The 18,418-nt window shown below is 38.8% G+C and overlaps 1 protein-coding gene across 4 annotated transcripts in view; it reads right to left on the bottom strand.

The window, feature by feature from the left end:
- The window catches only part of ANO4 (anoctamin 4), a 357,757-nt gene that overhangs the window by 189,674 nt on the left and 149,665 nt on the right, over positions 1–18,418 (bottom strand). For all 4 annotated transcript variants that reach the window (XM_029205408.1, XM_029205406.1, XM_029205409.1 and 1 more), the window contains 2 exons: positions 2,753–2,889; positions 191–349 (listed from right to left, as the gene is read on the bottom strand). In XM_029205408.1, coding sequence (XP_029061241.1) covers positions 191–349; positions 2,753–2,889 — 296 coding nt within the window. The remainder of the gene's footprint in view (positions 1–190; positions 350–2,752; positions 2,890–18,418) is intronic.

Here is an 18,418-nt window from a genome sequence, read left to right as displayed (position 1 = left end):
AAGTGCTCTCAAAGGCAAACTGTGCTGCGAAAATCTAATTGCTAGAACATTCTCCACACACCGCAGATGGGCAAACCCTCAGCAAATGAAACATTCCGTTAACATAATGACTAACTGCTTACTTTTTAATTGTCTCCCAATATGAATAGATGTATATTTATATTTTTTCTCATCCAAGCAAACTATTTACCTCTTTCTCCATTTGTAATCCTTCTGCTCTAATATTTCTTTCAAATATTTCTCTCTTTTCCATCTGGGGGTTGGATTTTCTGTACACAAGAATGTAGTCAATTCGACACTTTCCATCTCTGAAGTAAAGTCCATTTGATTTGTTTTTTTCTGGTACTGTCTGCACACAAAGAGAAAGGGACCAGTTTAAGACGCTCAAAATTGAGCCTTGGGTGAGTAATATTAAAGAACAATTAAAAGTAAATGCATTTCCTTGTGTTTTATCAAAATTACACTTTTATTAATGAAAAATGTAAACAAGAGGAAACAAAATAAAAATTGAAAAAGCAGTCAAATGGGCAAAACTTAAGACACCTAACAATAGCAAATGTTGGCAAGGATGTGGAGCAACTGAGAATTCTCATATTCTACAGGTGAGAGTGAAAACTGATATATTTACTCTGGAAAACACACTAGCATCATCTTGTAAAATTGAACATTTACATAACATATATCCCTACAGAAATTCCTGGTAAAGCAACTAGGAAACATGTATATGAATGTTCACAGCAGCATTATTCATAAGAGAAAAAATTTAAACATAGGAATCAGTTCAAATCAATGAAGAGGCAAATAGATAAATAGACTGTAGAACAGTGATGCAGTGGAATATTATACAGCAGTGAAAATGAACTACTGATGCATCTAATAGTAAGCAAAAATCTTAAGAACAATATTGACAGAAAAAAGCAAGTCACAAAAGACTTTACACTGCATGATACCATTTTTTATAAAGCACAAAATAAAATCAACGTAAAATAAGTTGTTAAGGCTACTTATGTATGCATGGTGAAACCATTTTTAGAGCAAGAGAATAAAAAACACAAAAATTCAGGAAGACAGTCCATCTGGGAGGAGAGAAGGATGGGACCACAAGTGGTTTGATGGTTTTAGTAATACTTTAGTTCAGGATTTCTCAAATTTTTTTCCCACAATAAGAAAAGTATTTTTCTTGTGATATTTGTGTATACAGTTGTGAACAACAATGGGGTTAAATCCACTTGTAACTTATAGTCATAGTGGGGCCTCCATATCCACAGTTCCTCGGCATCACGGATTCAACCAACCACATACCGTGTAGTAATGTAGTGTCTACTATTGAAAAACATCCATGTATAGGCGGACCCACACAGTTCAAACCTACGTCATTCAAGGGTCAACTGTATGCATAAACACACAAAAAATTGGAGGACACGGTACACATCAGTTTCCAAATAGTAGTATGAAGAAGGAACACATGCCAGACCTCCAAGGCCACTGCTAGAATCCATACTCATGCACAAGTGACATGCATGCAACCTCATCCAAAACGAAAATCTCAGTCAGGAGTGATGGAAATAACACGTCTCATAGCTGGTGTAGGTATTTATAATTGATGACCAATCCTCACTGACGATTTTTGGCTTCTGCCTTAAGAAGCACTCAGAAGTCTACCCAAATAAACACTTTCTTAACAATCACCTGCTAGGGAAGGGAACCATCCTGTAGATTTAATACATTAGCATCTATCTGCAAAACCAGCCAAGGCTGCAAGAGGAGGGTTAGCAAAGCCCTAACCTACCTGAGACTGTTTCATCATCTATAAATTAAGGGGGTTACACTAGCTGCTTTTTGAGGTGCCTTTCAAGGTCCTTCCTTTATGCCACATTATGGCATCCAAAGTTTCTGTGTGAAGAGATGATGACAGAATGAGTTTTTTCTTACAAAAAACAAAAACAAAAAAACCCACACATAGATAAGTAGCATATGGTATTTATAGAGAGGACTGGGAAGCTTGGTAGAAGTAAACAATTTTCCCTGGTCAAAGGTGTTATCCTTTCACTAGTTAACAGCCTCTGGAATAATAAAAACGTTAAGAACACACAATAAATTAGTTGACTCTGATCTGTGCTCCTATCACCTAAACCTAGTGCATATACAAAGGAGATATTAAACTCCACTGAGACACAGCTGAGCAACAGTGAATGCCTTTAACAAAATACTTATTTTTCCCCCCAAAATGACACATGAACAGATGGGTCTATTTACAATTGCAATGAGTTCCCAGATTACAGAGGCAAATGGAAGCTCAGAGAGGCTTCAGACAACACAACACCTACTGAGGTCTGGTCCACTCTGTGTCACTGTTCTACATGCTGGGAGATTTCAACAGAAATTGATTTCAATTTTACAAGATTTCAACATCCTTGTAAAGCTAACATTTTACTAGTTAGCGACACCCAGAACGTAGATCATTTTAAAATGATGGGTGGTTTTAAGAATCTTCTCTATAAAAACAAAATGCCTTTAGGTATAAGGTAAGTGCATGACCCACTGAAAGTTTGTTTTGAGAGTAAGTAGATTTCAGATCCCTGAAATGTGCTAGACTCCTAGAGGACATCACAGGATTACAAGACCTGGTCCTTTTTTTCCTCAGGAACCCACAGTTCAATGAGATGATGACTTTAAACAATCTACTGCATTATGCTTCTCAGGTTCCTGCCTGGATCAAGAATCGTGTTTTTAAGAAATCGCACACTCTTACCTCTCCCCCTGCTTCCAATCTGCTAGCATCATCTGAAGTACTGGTCAGGTTTCCAGGGTGAAGGAGAGAATCATCATCTTTGCAAGGACTGTTGACAGCTTCCAATTCATCAAAAAGAATATTGACATCCTTGGCCACTAGAATCAAAGTAAATACAAGTCGGGATAAGAATCTGGGATCTTAAAAGCAATACTAAAAGTAAAGACATCTCCGGACTTTGCTGGTGGCGCAGCAGTTAAGAATCCGCCTGCCAATGCAAGGGACAGGGGTTTGAGTCCTGGTCCGGGAAGATCCCATATGCCGTGGAGCAATTAAGCCCACGTGCCACAACTACGGAGCCTGCACTCTAGAGCCCGCGCGTCACAACTACTGAGGCTGCATGCCACAGCTACTGAAGTCCGCATGCCTAGAGCCCGTGCTCTGCAATAAGAGAAGCCACCACAATGAAAAGCCTGCGCACTGCAACAAAGAGTAGCCCCCGCTCGCCACAACTAGAGAAAGCCCGTGTACAGCAATGAAGACCCAACACAGCCAAAAATAAAAATTAATTTAAAAAAATTAAGACACTTTAAAAAAAAAGTAAAGACATCTCCCTTTGGCTTCATATTTTTTGTTTCAATAACCCCTTGAATGACAGGTATATTATTTCCTAAGAGAAAAGGATGTCAGATGTAAAACATGTTTGACCAAACAGTGTCTTCATTAGGCAAGATGGACAATGTGAAGCAAAGTATCTTCATAGTGTAAATATAACTTGTCTTCCATGATAACAGGAGGCGTTGTGTTTGTTTAGCTTTCCTTCATATAGTTGTTTAGCATAAGGTTCTTTAAGACTTCTAAGAACTCATTTTGTGTTGGAGATAACCTATATTTTTAAAATTGTTTGTTTTTATCTAAATGCCATACAACTTGCTAAGTGAACCCGTAAATGTGCTACTTGCATAGTTCAGTAAGAACTGTGATTTTATTTCTCCTTTGTTACTTCTTTAAGGCCTAACAGAGAAAAGCTGATGCACTAATAAAGCATGCAGTTAGGTTTTTTGCCTTTCTTCTTCCTCTAATCATGAATTGGAATTACGAATTGAGCTACTCAGGAACTCTCCCAAAAGACTCTTGATGCTAATATGTCAACAGATAAAGTACTGTATATGGAGTCGTAAATACAGAATACCACACTCAAATGCACACAGTGTTGCAGTACACCAGATAGCAAAGTTCAACACTAGTGGATGGGAAAATATAATGCCAGGTATGGGTTCCTTCGTTATTTTTTATTGAAGTACAGTTGATTTACAATGTTTCAGGTGTACAGGAAGAATGTACATTTATATATATATATTCTTTTTCAGATTCTTTTCCATTACAGGTTATTATAAGATACTGAATATAGTTCCCTATGTTATACAGTAGGTCCCTGTTGTTTATCTATTTTTATATATAGTAGTATATACCTGTTAATCCCCAATTCACAATTTATCCTTCCCCCTCTTTCGCCTTTGGTGACCGTATGTTTGTTTTCTACGTCTGCGAGTCTATTTCTGTTTTGTAAATATGTTCAGTTGTATCATATTTTAGATTCCATATAAGTTAAATATGATATTTGGCTTTCTCTCTCTGACTTCACTTAGTATCATAATCTCTAGGTCCATCCATGTTGCTGCAAATGGCATTATTTCATTCTTTTTTATGGCTGAGTAATATTCCATTGTATACATGTATCACATCTTCTTTATCCATTCATCTGTCAATAGACAGTTAGGTTGCTTCCATGTCTTGGCTATTGTAAACAGTGCTACTATGAACATCGGGGTGTATGTATCTTTTTGAATTAGAGTTTTCTCCAGATGTATGCCCAGGATTGGCACTGCAGAATCATTTTTACTTTTTTAAGGAAAACTCCATTCTATTCTCCATAGCGGCTGCACCAATTTACATTCCCACCAACAGTGTAGGAGGATTCCCTTTTCTCCACACCTTCTCCAGCATTTATTATTTGTAGACTTGTTTGTTTTTTTTTTTTTGCGGTACGTGGGCCTCTCGCTGTTGTGGCCTCTCCTGTTGCGAAGCGCAGGCTCCAGACGTGCAGGCTCAGCGGCCATGGCTCATGTGGGATCTTCCTGGACCGGGGCACGAACCCGTGTCCCCTGCATCGGCAGGCGGACTCTCAACCACTGCACCACCACGGAAGCCCTATTTGTAGACTTTTTGATGATGGCCATTCTGACTGGTGTGAGGTGATACCTCATTATAGTTTTGATTTGCATTTCTCTAATAATTAGTGATGTTGAGCATCTTTTCATGTGCCTGTTGGCCATCTGTATGTCTTCTTTGGAGTAATGTCTATTTAGGTATTCTGCCCATTTTTTGATTGGGTTGTTTGGGTTTTGTTTTGTTTTTTGACACTGAGCTGTATAAGTTGTTTGTGTATTTTGGAAATTAAGCCCTTGTCAGTCGCATTGTTTGCAAATATTTTCTCTCAGTCCATAGGTTGTCTTCTTGTTTTGTTTATGGTTTCCTTTGCTGTGCAAAAGCTTTTAAGTTACATTGGGTCCCAGTTGTTTATTTTTGCTTTGGGGGCCCCTTCTTTATTGACTCAAATTATATGCCAACATTGAAGTTCACTTTTTTCTTTGATGCTTTAAAAACAGCTAAGGATTTTTAACCTATGAGAAGCTGCTGACCAGTATCATTTATAGGAATTTGAGTTCTATTTACCCAAGCATACAAAAGAGTATTCATTCTTTCACCTAAAAAAATTTTAGAGGTGCGCACACTATGTGTCAGGCACCGAGCTGTGCAGTGACTGTACCTTGGTGAATAAAAGTGATGTGTCTTCCTGCCCTTCTGGTAATAACAAAGCAAATAATCAAAGAAATGTGAAGTATGCTGAGTGCTATAAAGAACAGAGTCTAGATATAGAGAGAATATAGATATAGAGAGAATAATGATAATGTACTTAGACGGGGCGACCAGGATCTAAAGCTGTATCCAAGTGTGTGATTTTGGGCAATTCATTTAACGGCAAGTTTTTCATTTGTGAAATAAAACAGGCATGGGAATAAAATGAACATTTATTGCTTACTGTGATAGGCTAAATCCGCACCCCAAAGGTGACCTAATCCCTGGAACGTGTGAATGTGTTACCTTATATGGGAAAAGGGACTTCATCGATTTGATTAAGTCAAGGATCTTAAAATGGGGAGATTATCCAGGATTACATGAGTAGGCCAATGTAATTACAAGAGAGGCAGGAAGGTCAGCATGAGAGAGAGAGAGACACTGGAAGATGCTATGCTGCTGGCTTTGAAAATAGAGGACAAGGTCACAAGTCAAGGAATCTAGAAGATAGAAAAGGCAAGAAAGCAGATTCTCCCCTAGAGCCTCTAGAAGGAACACAGTCTTACTGACACCTTGAGGATGTCTGACCTTCAGAACTGTAAGATAATAAATCTGTGCTGTTTTAAGTTACTAAGTTTGTGGTAATTTGTTACAGCAGCAAGAAGTAACTAATACACTTACTAGAGGTTTTTAGGCTCTGAGGCTACCAAGGAAAAACATCATAATCTTTTCATACAGTCAAGGTTTAGGAGTATCTACACTAGGCCAGGCACTGTGCCAGGTGATCAAGAAGAAGCACTAACACTTTTGAGGAAGTACAGTATGCTGTGGGAGATGTCAAAGTCAAAGACAACTTCCCTGACCACCCTATGTAAAGAAGCTGCCCCTCACCCAATTACTCTCCATCTCCTCCTCTCACTGCTCATTTCCTTCACAGCATGTATCACAGGCTGTAATTATTTATTCATTTGTTTACTTGTATGCTGGATGTCTACCCTATTAGAATATAAGTTCCATAAGGGCAGGGACACTGTCTGTCTTGACTGGTGTACAGAGGTCCAGGCATGGAGTAAGCCCTCAACTCATATTTGTTGAATAACAGAATGACCTCGAAGTGGTCACTGTCTAATGATGTGTAAGAGTCCTATTTTCTCCACTGTTCTACGGCTCTGGGACCTTGCATATACATTTCTCCAAACACAATTCTTATTCACAAGCCAGGAGCTCCAGAGTCTCAAGTAGATACTGGTTAAATTTTCAAACAGATAGTGATGACCTTCTAAGTAGATATCGGTTATATGTGAACAATGGGGTAAAAATATTCTTTTAACAACATCAGGAGACCTGCTTACTATTTTCCAAACTCTACCGCTTAGCGGCGTGAACTTGTGTTCCCAACTCCTCACAGGTGAGACAGGTACAGAAAACGTCTTTAAGGGTGGCTGAGAGTATTATGTGAGATTATGTACACATTAGCAGGGTGGCTGACACATGGCAGATCCATAAGAAATGTTGGTTTCTTGATTTTAGACTCTGGGACCTTAAGTTAGCATTTTACCATCATCAATACAAAAAGGCAGAGGAAGCATTTACAAGTTGGAATGCTTATTCAGAGGGATGGATTGGGATGAGATGAGAGATAAAGGGGGAAGCTAAAGAGCACACTGAGATTTTTGTCTCGGTGACTGGCTCTCACTGGGGAGAAACTCTTGAATATCCATTCATCCATCCATGAGGAATTGCCCTTATGCTTTCACCAAGGATAGAAAATTACCACGTCATCTTCCACCAGTATCACTTTCTGGTGTTGGCACAATCTGTTCAAGAAAGCCTTTGACATCTATGGTCCTCAACTGCCCTAAACTGTCACCCTGAAGGCATCTGGTATGGTCTGGAGACATTTTTGATATCAAGGGGTGGTGCTAGTCATATCTAGTGGGAAGAAGCCAGGGATGCTGCTAAATACCCTACAATGCGCAGAACAGCCCTTACAGCATAGAGTTCTCCAGCCGAAGATGTCAATAGTGCTGAGGTTGAGAAATTCTGCTCTACATTAAAGGCCCAACTATTTGATTCTAGAGGGACCAGCTATCATGGGAAAAGGGAGAGAAGCCCTTTGCTTTCCTTACTGCTGCCCACCAGAATTACTGTCTGGAAGTTATTATGGGACTGATGCTACCTGGGCACTCAAGGGAAATCCGTATGTCAGGCAATCTGATTTTTGGAGAATGAGTAGTATGAAGGCATCATTATTACCTGCCAGTCTCTCAAGAGCTTCAGCCTAGATTAGAAATGCTGAAGCGTCAGAAAATGCTCAACTGATGGATTAAAGTTTTAATGAGCTCTGCCCACCAGCTCTACCCATCACAGGTCCCTCCCATCAGGAAACTTGCACAAGCCTCTTAGACAGACTCATCCACCAGAGGGCAGACAGCAGAAGCAAGAACTACAATCCTGCAGCCTGTGGAAGGAAAACCACATTCACAGAAAGATAGACAAGATGAAAAGGCAGAGGGCTATGTACCAGATGAAGGAACAAGATAAAACCCCAGAAAAACAACTAAATGAAGTGGAGATAGGCAACCTTCCAGAAAAAGAATTCAGAATAATGATAGTGAAGATGATCCAGGACCTCGGAAAAAGAATGGAGGCAAAGCGAGAAGATGCAAGAAATGTTTAACAAAGACCTAGAACAATTAAAGAACAAACAAACAGAGATGAACAATACAATAACTGAAATGAAAACTACACTACAAGGAATCAATAGCAGAATAACTGAGGGAGAAGAACGGATAAGTGACCTGGAAGACAGAATGGTGGAATTCACTACTGCAGAACAGAATAAAGAAAAAAGAATGAAAAGAAATGAAGACAGCCTAAGAGACCTCTGGGACAACATTAAACGCAACAACATTCGCATTATAGGGGTGACAGAAAGAGAAGAGTGAGAGAAAGGAAAGAGAGAGAAAAAAAATATTTGAAGAGATTATAATCAAAAACTTCCCTAACATGGGAAAGGAAATAGCCACCCAAGTCCAGAAAGTGCAGAGAGTCCCAGGCAGGAGAAACCCAAGGAGAAACACTCCAAGACCCATGGTAATCAAACTGACAAAAATTAAAGACAAAGAAAACTTATTGAAAGCAACAAGGGAAAAACGACAAATAACATACAAGGGAACTCCCATAATGTTAACAGCTGATTTCTCAGCAGAAACTCTACAGGCCAGAAGGGAGTGGCACAGTATATTTAAAGTGATGAAAGGGAAGAACCTACAACCAAGATTACTCTACCCAGCAAGGATCTCATTCAGATTTGATGGAGAAATCAAAAGCTTTACAGACAAGTGAAAGCTAAGAGAATTCAGCACCACCAAACCAGCTCTACAACAAATGCTAAAGGAACTTCTCTAAGTGGGAAACACAAGAGAAGAAAAGGACCTACAAAAACAAACCCAAAACAATTACGAAAATGGTCATAGGAACATACATACCAATAATTACCTCAAACGTGAATGGATTAAATGCTCCAACCAAAAGACACAGGCTTGCTGAACGGATACAAAAACAAGACCCATATATAGGTTGTCTACAAGAGACCCACTTCAGACATAGGGACACATACAGACTGAAAGTGAGGAGATGGAAAAAGATATTCCATGCAAATGGAAATCAAAAGAAAGCTGGAATAGCAAAACTCTTATCAGATAAAATAGACTTTAAAATAAAGTATGTTACAAGAGCCAAGGAAGGACACTACATAATGATCAAGGGATCAATCCAAGAAGAAGATATAACAATTATAAATATATATGCACCCAACATAGGAGCACCTCAATACATAAGGCAACTGCTCAGCGCTATAAAAGAGGAAATCGACAGTAACACACTAATAGTGGGGGACTTTAACACCTCACTTACACTAATGGACAGATCATCCAAAATGAAAATAAATAAGGAAACACAAGCTTTAAATGACACAATACACCAGATAGATTTAATTGATATTTATAAGACATTCCATCAAAAAACAGCAGATTACACTTTCTTCTCAAGTGCACATGGAACATTCTCCAGGATAGATCACATCTTGGGTCACACATCGAGCCTCAGTAAATTTAAGAACATTGAAATCATATCAAGCATCATTTCGGACCACAACACTATGAGATTAGAAACGAATTACAGGGGAAAAAAATGTAAAAAAGACAAACACATGGAGTCTAAACAATACGTTATGAAATAACCAAGAGATCACTGAAGAGATCAAAGAGAAAATCAAAAAATACTTAGAGACAAATAACAATGAAAACACGACAATCCAAAAGCTATGGGATGCAGCAAAAGCAGTTCTAAGAGGGAATTTTAGAGCTATACAAGCCTACCTCAAGAAACAAGAAAAATCTCAAATAAACAATCTAACGTTACACCTAAAGGAACTAGATACATGTAAAAGTATGAGATTAGATCACTCCCTAACACCATACACAAAAATAAGCTCAAATGGATTAAAGACCTAAATATAAGACCAAAAACTCTTAGAGGAAAACATAGGCAGAACACTCTATGACATAAATCACAGCAAGATCCTTTTTGACCCACCTCCTAGAGAAATGGAAATAAAAATAAACAAATGGGACCTAATGAAACTTAAAAGCTTTTGCACAGCAAAGGAAACCATAAACAAGACCAAAAGACAACCCTCAGAATGGGAGAAAATATTTGCAAATGAAGCAACTGACAAATGATTAATTTCAAAAATTTACAAGCAGCTCAATAACAAAAAAACAAACAACCCAATCCAAAAATGGGCAGAAGACCTAAATAGAGATTTCTCCAAAGAAGACAAACAGATGGCCAAGAAGCATATGAAAAACTGCTCAACATCACTAATTATTAAAGAAATGCAAATGAAAACTACAATGAGGTATCACCTCACACCAGTTAGAATGGGCATCATCAGAAAATCTACAAACAACAAATGCTGGAGAGGGTGTGGAGAAAAGGGAACCCTCTTGCACTGCTGGTGGGAATGTGAATTGGTACAGCCACTATGGAGAACAGTATGGAGGTTCCTTAAAAAACTACAAATAGAACTACCATATGACCCAGCAATCCCCCTATCAGGCATATACCCTGAGAAACCCAAATTCAAAAAGAGTCATGTACCAAAATGTTCATTGCAGCTCTATTTACAATAGCCCAGAGATGGAAACAACCTAAGAGCCCATCTTCGTATGAATGGATAAAGATGTGGCACATATATACAATGGAATATTACTCAGCCATAAAAAGAAACGAAATTGAGCTATTTGTAATGAGGTGGATAGACCTAGAGTCTGTCATACAGAGTGAAGTAAGTCAGAAAGAGAAAGACAAATACCATATGCTAACACATATGGAATTTAAGGGAAAAAAATGTCATCAAGAACCTAGGGGTAAGACAAGAATAAAGACACAGACCTACTAGAGAACGAACTTGAGGATATGGGGAGGGGGAAGGGTGAGCTGTGACAAAGAGAGAGAGAGGCATGGACATATATACACTACCCAACGTAAGGTAGATAGCTAGTGGGAAGCAGCCGCATAGCACAGGGAGATCAGCTCGGTGCTTTGTGACCGTCTGGAGGGGTGGGATAGGGAGGGTGGGAGGGAGGGAGACGCAAGAGGGAAGAGATTTGGGAACATATGTATATGTATAACTGATTCACTTGGTTATAAAGCAGAAACTAACACACCATTGTAAAGCAATTATACCCCAATAAAGATGTTAAAAAAAAAAAAAGGAACTAGAGAAGGAAGAACAAACAAAACCCAAAGTTAGCAGAAGGAAAGAAATCATAAAGATCAGAGCAGAAATAAATGAAACAGAAACAAAGAAAACAATAGCAAAGATCAATAAAACTACAAGCTGGTTCTTTGAGAAGTAAACAAAATTGGTAAACCATTAGCCAGCCTCATCAAGAAAAAGAGGGAGAGGACTCAAATCAATAAAATTAGAAATGAAAAAGGAGAAGTCACAACAGACACCGCAGAAATACAAAGCATCCTACGAGACTACTACAAGTAACTCTATGCTAATAAAATGGACAACCTGGAAGAAATGGACAAATTCTTAGAAAGGTATAACCCCCCAAGACTGAACCAGGAAGAAATATAAAATATGAACAGACCAATCACAAGTGATGAAATTGAAACTGATTAAAAATCTTCCTAAAAACAAAAGTCCAGGACCAGATGGCTTTACAGGTGAATTCTATCAAACATTTAGAGAAGAGCTAACATCCATCCTTCTCAAACTCTTCCAAAAAATTGCAGAGGAAGGAACACTCCCAAACTCATTCTATGAGGCCACCATCACCCCGATACCAAAACCAGACAAAGATACTACAAAAAAAAGAAAATTACAGACCAATATCACTGATGAATATAGATGCAAAAATCCTCAACAAAATACTAGCAAACAGAATCCATCAACACATTAAAAGGATCATACACCATGATCATCCCTGGGATTTATCCAAGGGATGCAAGGATTCTTCAATATATGCAAATCAATCAACGTGATACACCATATTAATAAACTGAAGAATAAAAACCATATGATCAACTCAGTAGATGCAGAAAAAGCTTCTGACAAAATTCAACAGCCATTTATGATAAAAACTCTCCAGAAAGTGGGCATAGAGGGAACCTACGTCAACATAATAAAGGCCATATATGACAAACCCACAGCAGAGAACATTCTCAATGGTGAAACACTGAAAGCATTTCCTCTAAGGTCAGGAACAAGACAAGGATGTCCACTCTCACCACTATTCTTCAACACAGTTGTGGAAGTCCTAGCCACGGCAATCAGAGAAGAAAAAGAAATAAAAGGAATCCAAACTGGAAAAGAAGCAGTAAAACTGTCACTGTTTGCAGATGACATGATACTCTATATAGAGAATCCTAACGATGCCACCAGAAAACTACTAGAGCTAATCAGTGAATTTGGTAAAGTCGCAGGATACAAAATTAATGCACAGAAATCTCTTGCATTCCTATACACTAATGATGAAAAATCTGAACGAGGAATTAAGGAAACACTCCCATTTACCACTGCAACAAAAAGAATAAAATACCTAGGAATAAACTTACCTAGGGAGACAAAAGACCTTTGTGCAGAAAACTGTAAGACACTGATGAAAGACATTAAAAATGATACCAACAGATGGAGAGATATACCATGTTGTTGGATTGGAAGAATCAATATTGTGAAAATGACTATACTAAAAAGCAATCTACAGATTCAATGCAACCCCTATCAAATCCCCAATGGCATTTTTTACAGAACTAGAACAAAAAATCTTAAAATTTGTATGGAAACACAAAAGACCCTGAATAGCCACAGCAGTCTTGAGGGAGAAAAACGGAGCTGGAGGAATCAGAATACCTAACTTCAGACTATACTACAAAGCTACAGTAATCAAGACAATATGGTACTGTCCCAAAAACAGAAACATAGATCAATGGAACAAGACAGAAAGCCCAGAGATAAACCCATGCACCTATGGTCAACTAATCTATGAAAAGGAGGCAAGAATATACAATGGAGAAAAGACAGTCTCTTCAATAAGTGGTGCTCGGAAAACAGGACAGCTACATGTAAAAAAATGAAATTAGAACATTCCCTAACACCATACACAAAAATAAACTCAAAATGGATTAGAGACCTAAACGTAACACTGGACACTATAAAACTCTTAGAGTAAAACGTAGGAAGAACACTCTTTGACATAAGTCCCAGCAAGATCTTTTTTGATCCACCTTCTACAGTAATGCGAATAAAAACAAAAATAAACAAATGGGACCTCATGAAACTTCAAAGCTTTTGCACAGCAAAGGAACCATAAACAAGACGAAAAGACAACCCTCAGAATGGGCGAAAATATTTGCAAATGAATCAACGGACAAAGGATTAATCTCCAAAATATATAAACAGCTCATGCAGCTCAATATTAAAAAAACAAACAACCCAATCCAAAAATGGGCAGAAGACCTAAATAGAGATTTCTCCAAAGAAGACAAACAGATGGCCAAGAAGCATATGAAAAACTGCTCAACATCACTAATTATTAAAGAAATGCAAATGAAAACCACAATGAGGTATCACCTCACACCAGTTAGAATGGGCATCATCAGAAAATCTACAAACAACAAATGCTGGAGAGGGTGTGGAGAAAAGGGAACCCTCTTGCCTTGCCGGTGGGAATGTAAATTGGTACAGCCACTATGGAGAACAGTAAGGAGGTTCCTTAAAAAACTAAAAATAGAATTACCATATGATCCAGCAATCCCACTACTTGGTATATACCCAGAGAAAACCATAACTCAAAAAGACACATGCACCCCAATGTTCACTGCAGCACTATTTACAATAGCCAGGTCATGGAAGCAGCCTAAATGCCCATCGACAGACGAATGGATAAAGAAGAGGTGGTACATATATACAATGGAATATTACTCAGCCATAAAAAGGAATGAAATTGGGTCATTTGTTGAGACGTGGATGGATCTGGAGACTGTCATACAGAGTGAAGTAAGTCAGAAAGAGAAAAACAAATATTGTATGTTAACGCATATATGTGGAGCCTAGAAAAATGGTACAGATGAACCGGTTTGCAGGGCATAAATAGAGACACAGACGTAGAGAACAAACGTATGGACACCAAGGGGGGAAGGCGGCGGGGAGGTGGGGGTGGTGGTGTGATGAATTGGGCGATTGGGATTGACATGTATACACTGATGTGTATAAAATTGATGACTAATAAGAACCTGCTGTATAAAAAAAGAAAAATTAAATTAAAAATTTTTTTTAAAAAAAGAAAAAAGAGAAAAGAAAATGCTCAGCTGAACATGTGGTAAGAAGACTGTAGAACATGTAAACACTCCGCAGAATAAACATGTGTCCTTTGTCAGTATTTCACCATTGTCACTGATAGATCCACTTTAACTACAAGGTAAAGTTTAGGAACAAAGTGCAACCTCCTTTGATGCGAACTTTCATTCTGTTCTTTAAGAAAACCCCCAACTCTGAAGTTCACCTATTTTTAGAAATCTATTTATTCAACAAGTAGTTACTGAGTACCTACCCTGGGCAGACAGTGCGCTGGGCTAAAAGCTGGGGCTTAAGTACTAGACATGACAAGCAGGGCCCCTGATCTCACAGAGCTCAGGGTCCAGCCAAGGTGGGAGCAGGGCCTCTCCTTCTCTGGCACAGACGTGACAAACATCCTCTTCATGCAAACAAGGTCACTTGTTAATGGATCCCTTTACCTCCTCATACTTTTTTTCTCGAATAAAAAAGTGTTTGATAATTATCTGCCTGGTAGAATTCTGTAATTAGGGTCATTAAATAAGAGAGTCCAACGTTCAGAGAAGTCAATTAAGAATGGCAAGACAGAGAGAGAGAGAGAATTTTAAAATTCCATGCAAACCAGGTATGGACCTGCATTGTATTCAGACTCAGGAAGGGCTGTGTGAACGAAACTTGGCAGTTAACATGGGTCCCAGTAGGTGGGTACCATGCATTTGGGAAAGCAAGAGAGATTCCCAAATGATTCTCTTTTGCAAAAAGCAGGCACTCAGCCTAAAGAGACCCAGGAACTAAACAGCAGGGAATCACATTTAACAACTGAACAAGGGTCAAGAAACTCAAATTGCCTGGGAGACCAAAATTCAGCTACAGCCTCTGAGTAAAGCCACAAACTCAGCATAGAAAAGAGATTTCTGAGGGCGGGCTTGTGATACTCTCCCAGAATGGAGGCAGAACAGAGAAGGCAGAGGGCCAGGAAGCAGGAGATGCTGACATTCTTCCTGTGTGGGAAGGCAAATTTGCCGCCGGAGTACTGAATCTACTCATCAAATATTTCCATTATTCCTTCAGTGAAAATCATTTGGGATGTTAGCAATTATTCGATTCTCTTGGGAAAAGAGACTGCAAATATACCGCAAGGGCTCAAACAAACAAGTGAACTGATTATCTTCTGTCACTTGTTCATTAAACCAACATTTAGTTTAGGTGCGGGAGGTATAAACATGACCAAGACATGAGTGGGAAGCCTTGTACTTCCAGACAAGAGGATGAAATTGAGGAAGCAGTGCTATAAAGGCAACAAAAAAACAAATCGCAAATGTTTTAGACTGTTTCGGAAACAGTCTAAAAGAGTAAAAAATAAATTCCAAAAAATCAAATCGTTCGACTCCCTGCTCTTTTTAAAAAATAACCCCACCCTGGCATTATAGTTCAGGAGTACTTTAATCTCAGTATTTTCTGATGCAGAGAAAATAAAGTGAAATGATAGGTCACTGAAGAAGACATGAAAGGGCTGTGCAGTATAATCCAAGTATCTATATTTGTCCTCCAGCGTGCCAGTTCATTACACTATTTTTATCCCGAGTTCCAAATTATTACATCTGATGCGCAGAATTCTGAAGGTATTACATATTGACCTCAAAGCCTCATTAGAAAATGAAAAAAAAAGAAAAAAGATTGTTCATGTCTCAGTTTAAACACTTACCTGGCTGTTTTATAACCAGTTCATCTTTACATTTAGGGTCCCTTTCAGGTGAAGGCCCAAGGCAGCTCCAAATTTGACCCAAGGGCTAGCTAGCAAACATGAGGTGCTCAGTGCTCATTTAAAATAAAAGCTGGTTTAAGATGATATCAATTGCCATTCTCCTCTTATTCTAATTATCTCAGTGCCGTTGCTTGAAAGAATCTGTTTTTCTCTTGGATTCGGAGTTAAATAGGAAGAAAGTGGGAAAGGACGACAATTTATTCAGAGCCAACCAGGTGTGAAGGATTGTGAGGCTTGTTTTCTCCTTTCAGCCTCAGAACACCTTAGGAGACAGGCAGTATGAGAAAGAAGCCAGGTTCAGAGGTGCGAAGTATGGTCACACAGCTCGTAAGTGACAGAGATGAATCTGAACCCAGGTCTGACTCCCAAATCCAGGCTATTTCTAGCTGACTCCTTGGTTTTGTGGAAAGCATTCTACTGTTCTTAAATCATGTTTGGCTTTCAAGAACAGGAAGTCATTTAACCAGCAAACAATTGTCACAGTTTTAACATTTATCTGAATAAAGCTAGACTTTACATCTGTAGCCCGACAAGTCTGACACTTTTACAAATTTAACAAATAGATCAAATTAAATGTTTTTTAAAATTTCAAGAAAACACAGAGCCTCAGCACAGCTTTGAGCACCTTAGGCTGGGATTTTAAGAACCAAACACTGCTTAGCACTTATATGGCACTAGCAAGACTAGGACCCTCTAGAAGTTCAAAGAGAAAAGAGAAAGAGGGTCCCTCTAGGACCCTCTACTCTTCAAATGAATCTGATAACGTCCCTAAGGCAGAGACTGCCTGGTGGACCAAGAAGAAGAAAAAGTAAGCCTAATTTAGAAAACTCAAAATAAATAATTGGAAAGGACATAAGTCCTTCCTTAGCTGGCTTTATTCCTTTCCAATAGGTCAGTGGTTTTCAAAGTGTGCTCCTGGGAACCCCAGGATTCTTTTGAGGAACTTCAGGGGCCATGGAGGCCAAAAAGGAAACTGCGCAAAGTCCTACACCGTTTACCCCTACCTACCCCAAGCAGCTCAGTTATCTGTCTTACGCAGATATTATATGTGATAATATAATATATAATTATATTCTAATTATATATTTATATTACATAATATCAATATTATTGATATTATATATAAAAATATATGGGGGGGAAAAGACAGATTCCAACTTTTAAAAAGTTTGGAGACCTCTGCTAGTGTGTTATGACAACAATTAAATGGGTATGTTAACATTTCCCCAAAGAAAAACTGGGATAAGCAAGCTGGGGTTCTAATGGTTACAGATGTGAGAGCAGGCACTTTTCTTCTGCCGTGGAAAGTTAACTCGAAATGTTTTAAGATTCAAAATGTGCCTTTAAAAAAACAAGTCATGAGTTTTTAAAAAATGTGTGGTTGGGAAGGATGCTGTTTATAAAATTACAGAGCATACACGACGGCATGGGGTGCCCACAATACACTCTGCAAAGGGGCCGAGATCATTAACTCGTTCCCAAGACAGCGTGTTTCTTAAGAAGAGCTTCTCTTGCAACTGCTCCATTCTAAAGAAAAGACAGACACCTTGGTCACTTCTGTAACAAGGCAGCTAATTATGGCACCTCTTCCAGCACTGGGAACGATATTTAGAGAAGGACTGTATACCTGATGCAAACTTTGCTCAGTAGCCTCGGTTCCCTTCTCACAACTAGAAACAAGATCAGTGATGTTGTGCATTAAAAATCCTAAAAGTCTACTGACCATAATTGTCCCTTCTCTGGAAAGAGCGTGAGCTTTGGATGTAGACAAACCTGAGTTCAAACACTAGTCCTCCCACTTACTATTAGATTGGGTGCTTTAACTTGTTCAAGCTTTAATTTCTTTACCTTTTACGTGGGGATAATACAACGTACCAGAGAGGATTGTTGTGAGGAATGAAGACAAGGTGGCCGCCAACACGTCCACAGTGCTTACCGTGTGCCAGGCACTGAGGGCTTTGCATAGATTGTCTATAACTACCTCCCTTTTATAGATGTGGAAATTAAGGCAAAGAGAGTTTAAGACTAAATAAAATAATACAGGTAAAACGTCAACCACAGAGTTGCCAGACAAGATGTTCAACTGATGTCAGTTCCTCCCTCTCCCTCATCTTCCCCTTTGAAACAGCATAGCCATGTGAATTAAAAATACAATGCGAGGGCTTCCCTGGTGGCGCAGTGATTGAGAGTCCGCGTGCCGATGCAGGGG

This window comes from Monodon monoceros, unplaced genomic scaffold, assembly GCF_005190385.1.
Source record: "Monodon monoceros isolate NGI ecotype Baffin Bay Population unplaced genomic scaffold, NGI_Narwhal_1 Super_Scaffold_6, whole genome shotgun sequence".
Taxonomy (NCBI): Eukaryota; Metazoa; Chordata; class Mammalia; order Artiodactyla; family Monodontidae; genus Monodon; species Monodon monoceros.
Note: the sequence above shows the minus strand (reverse complement) of the source record. Positions and strands in the feature narration are given on the sequence as shown.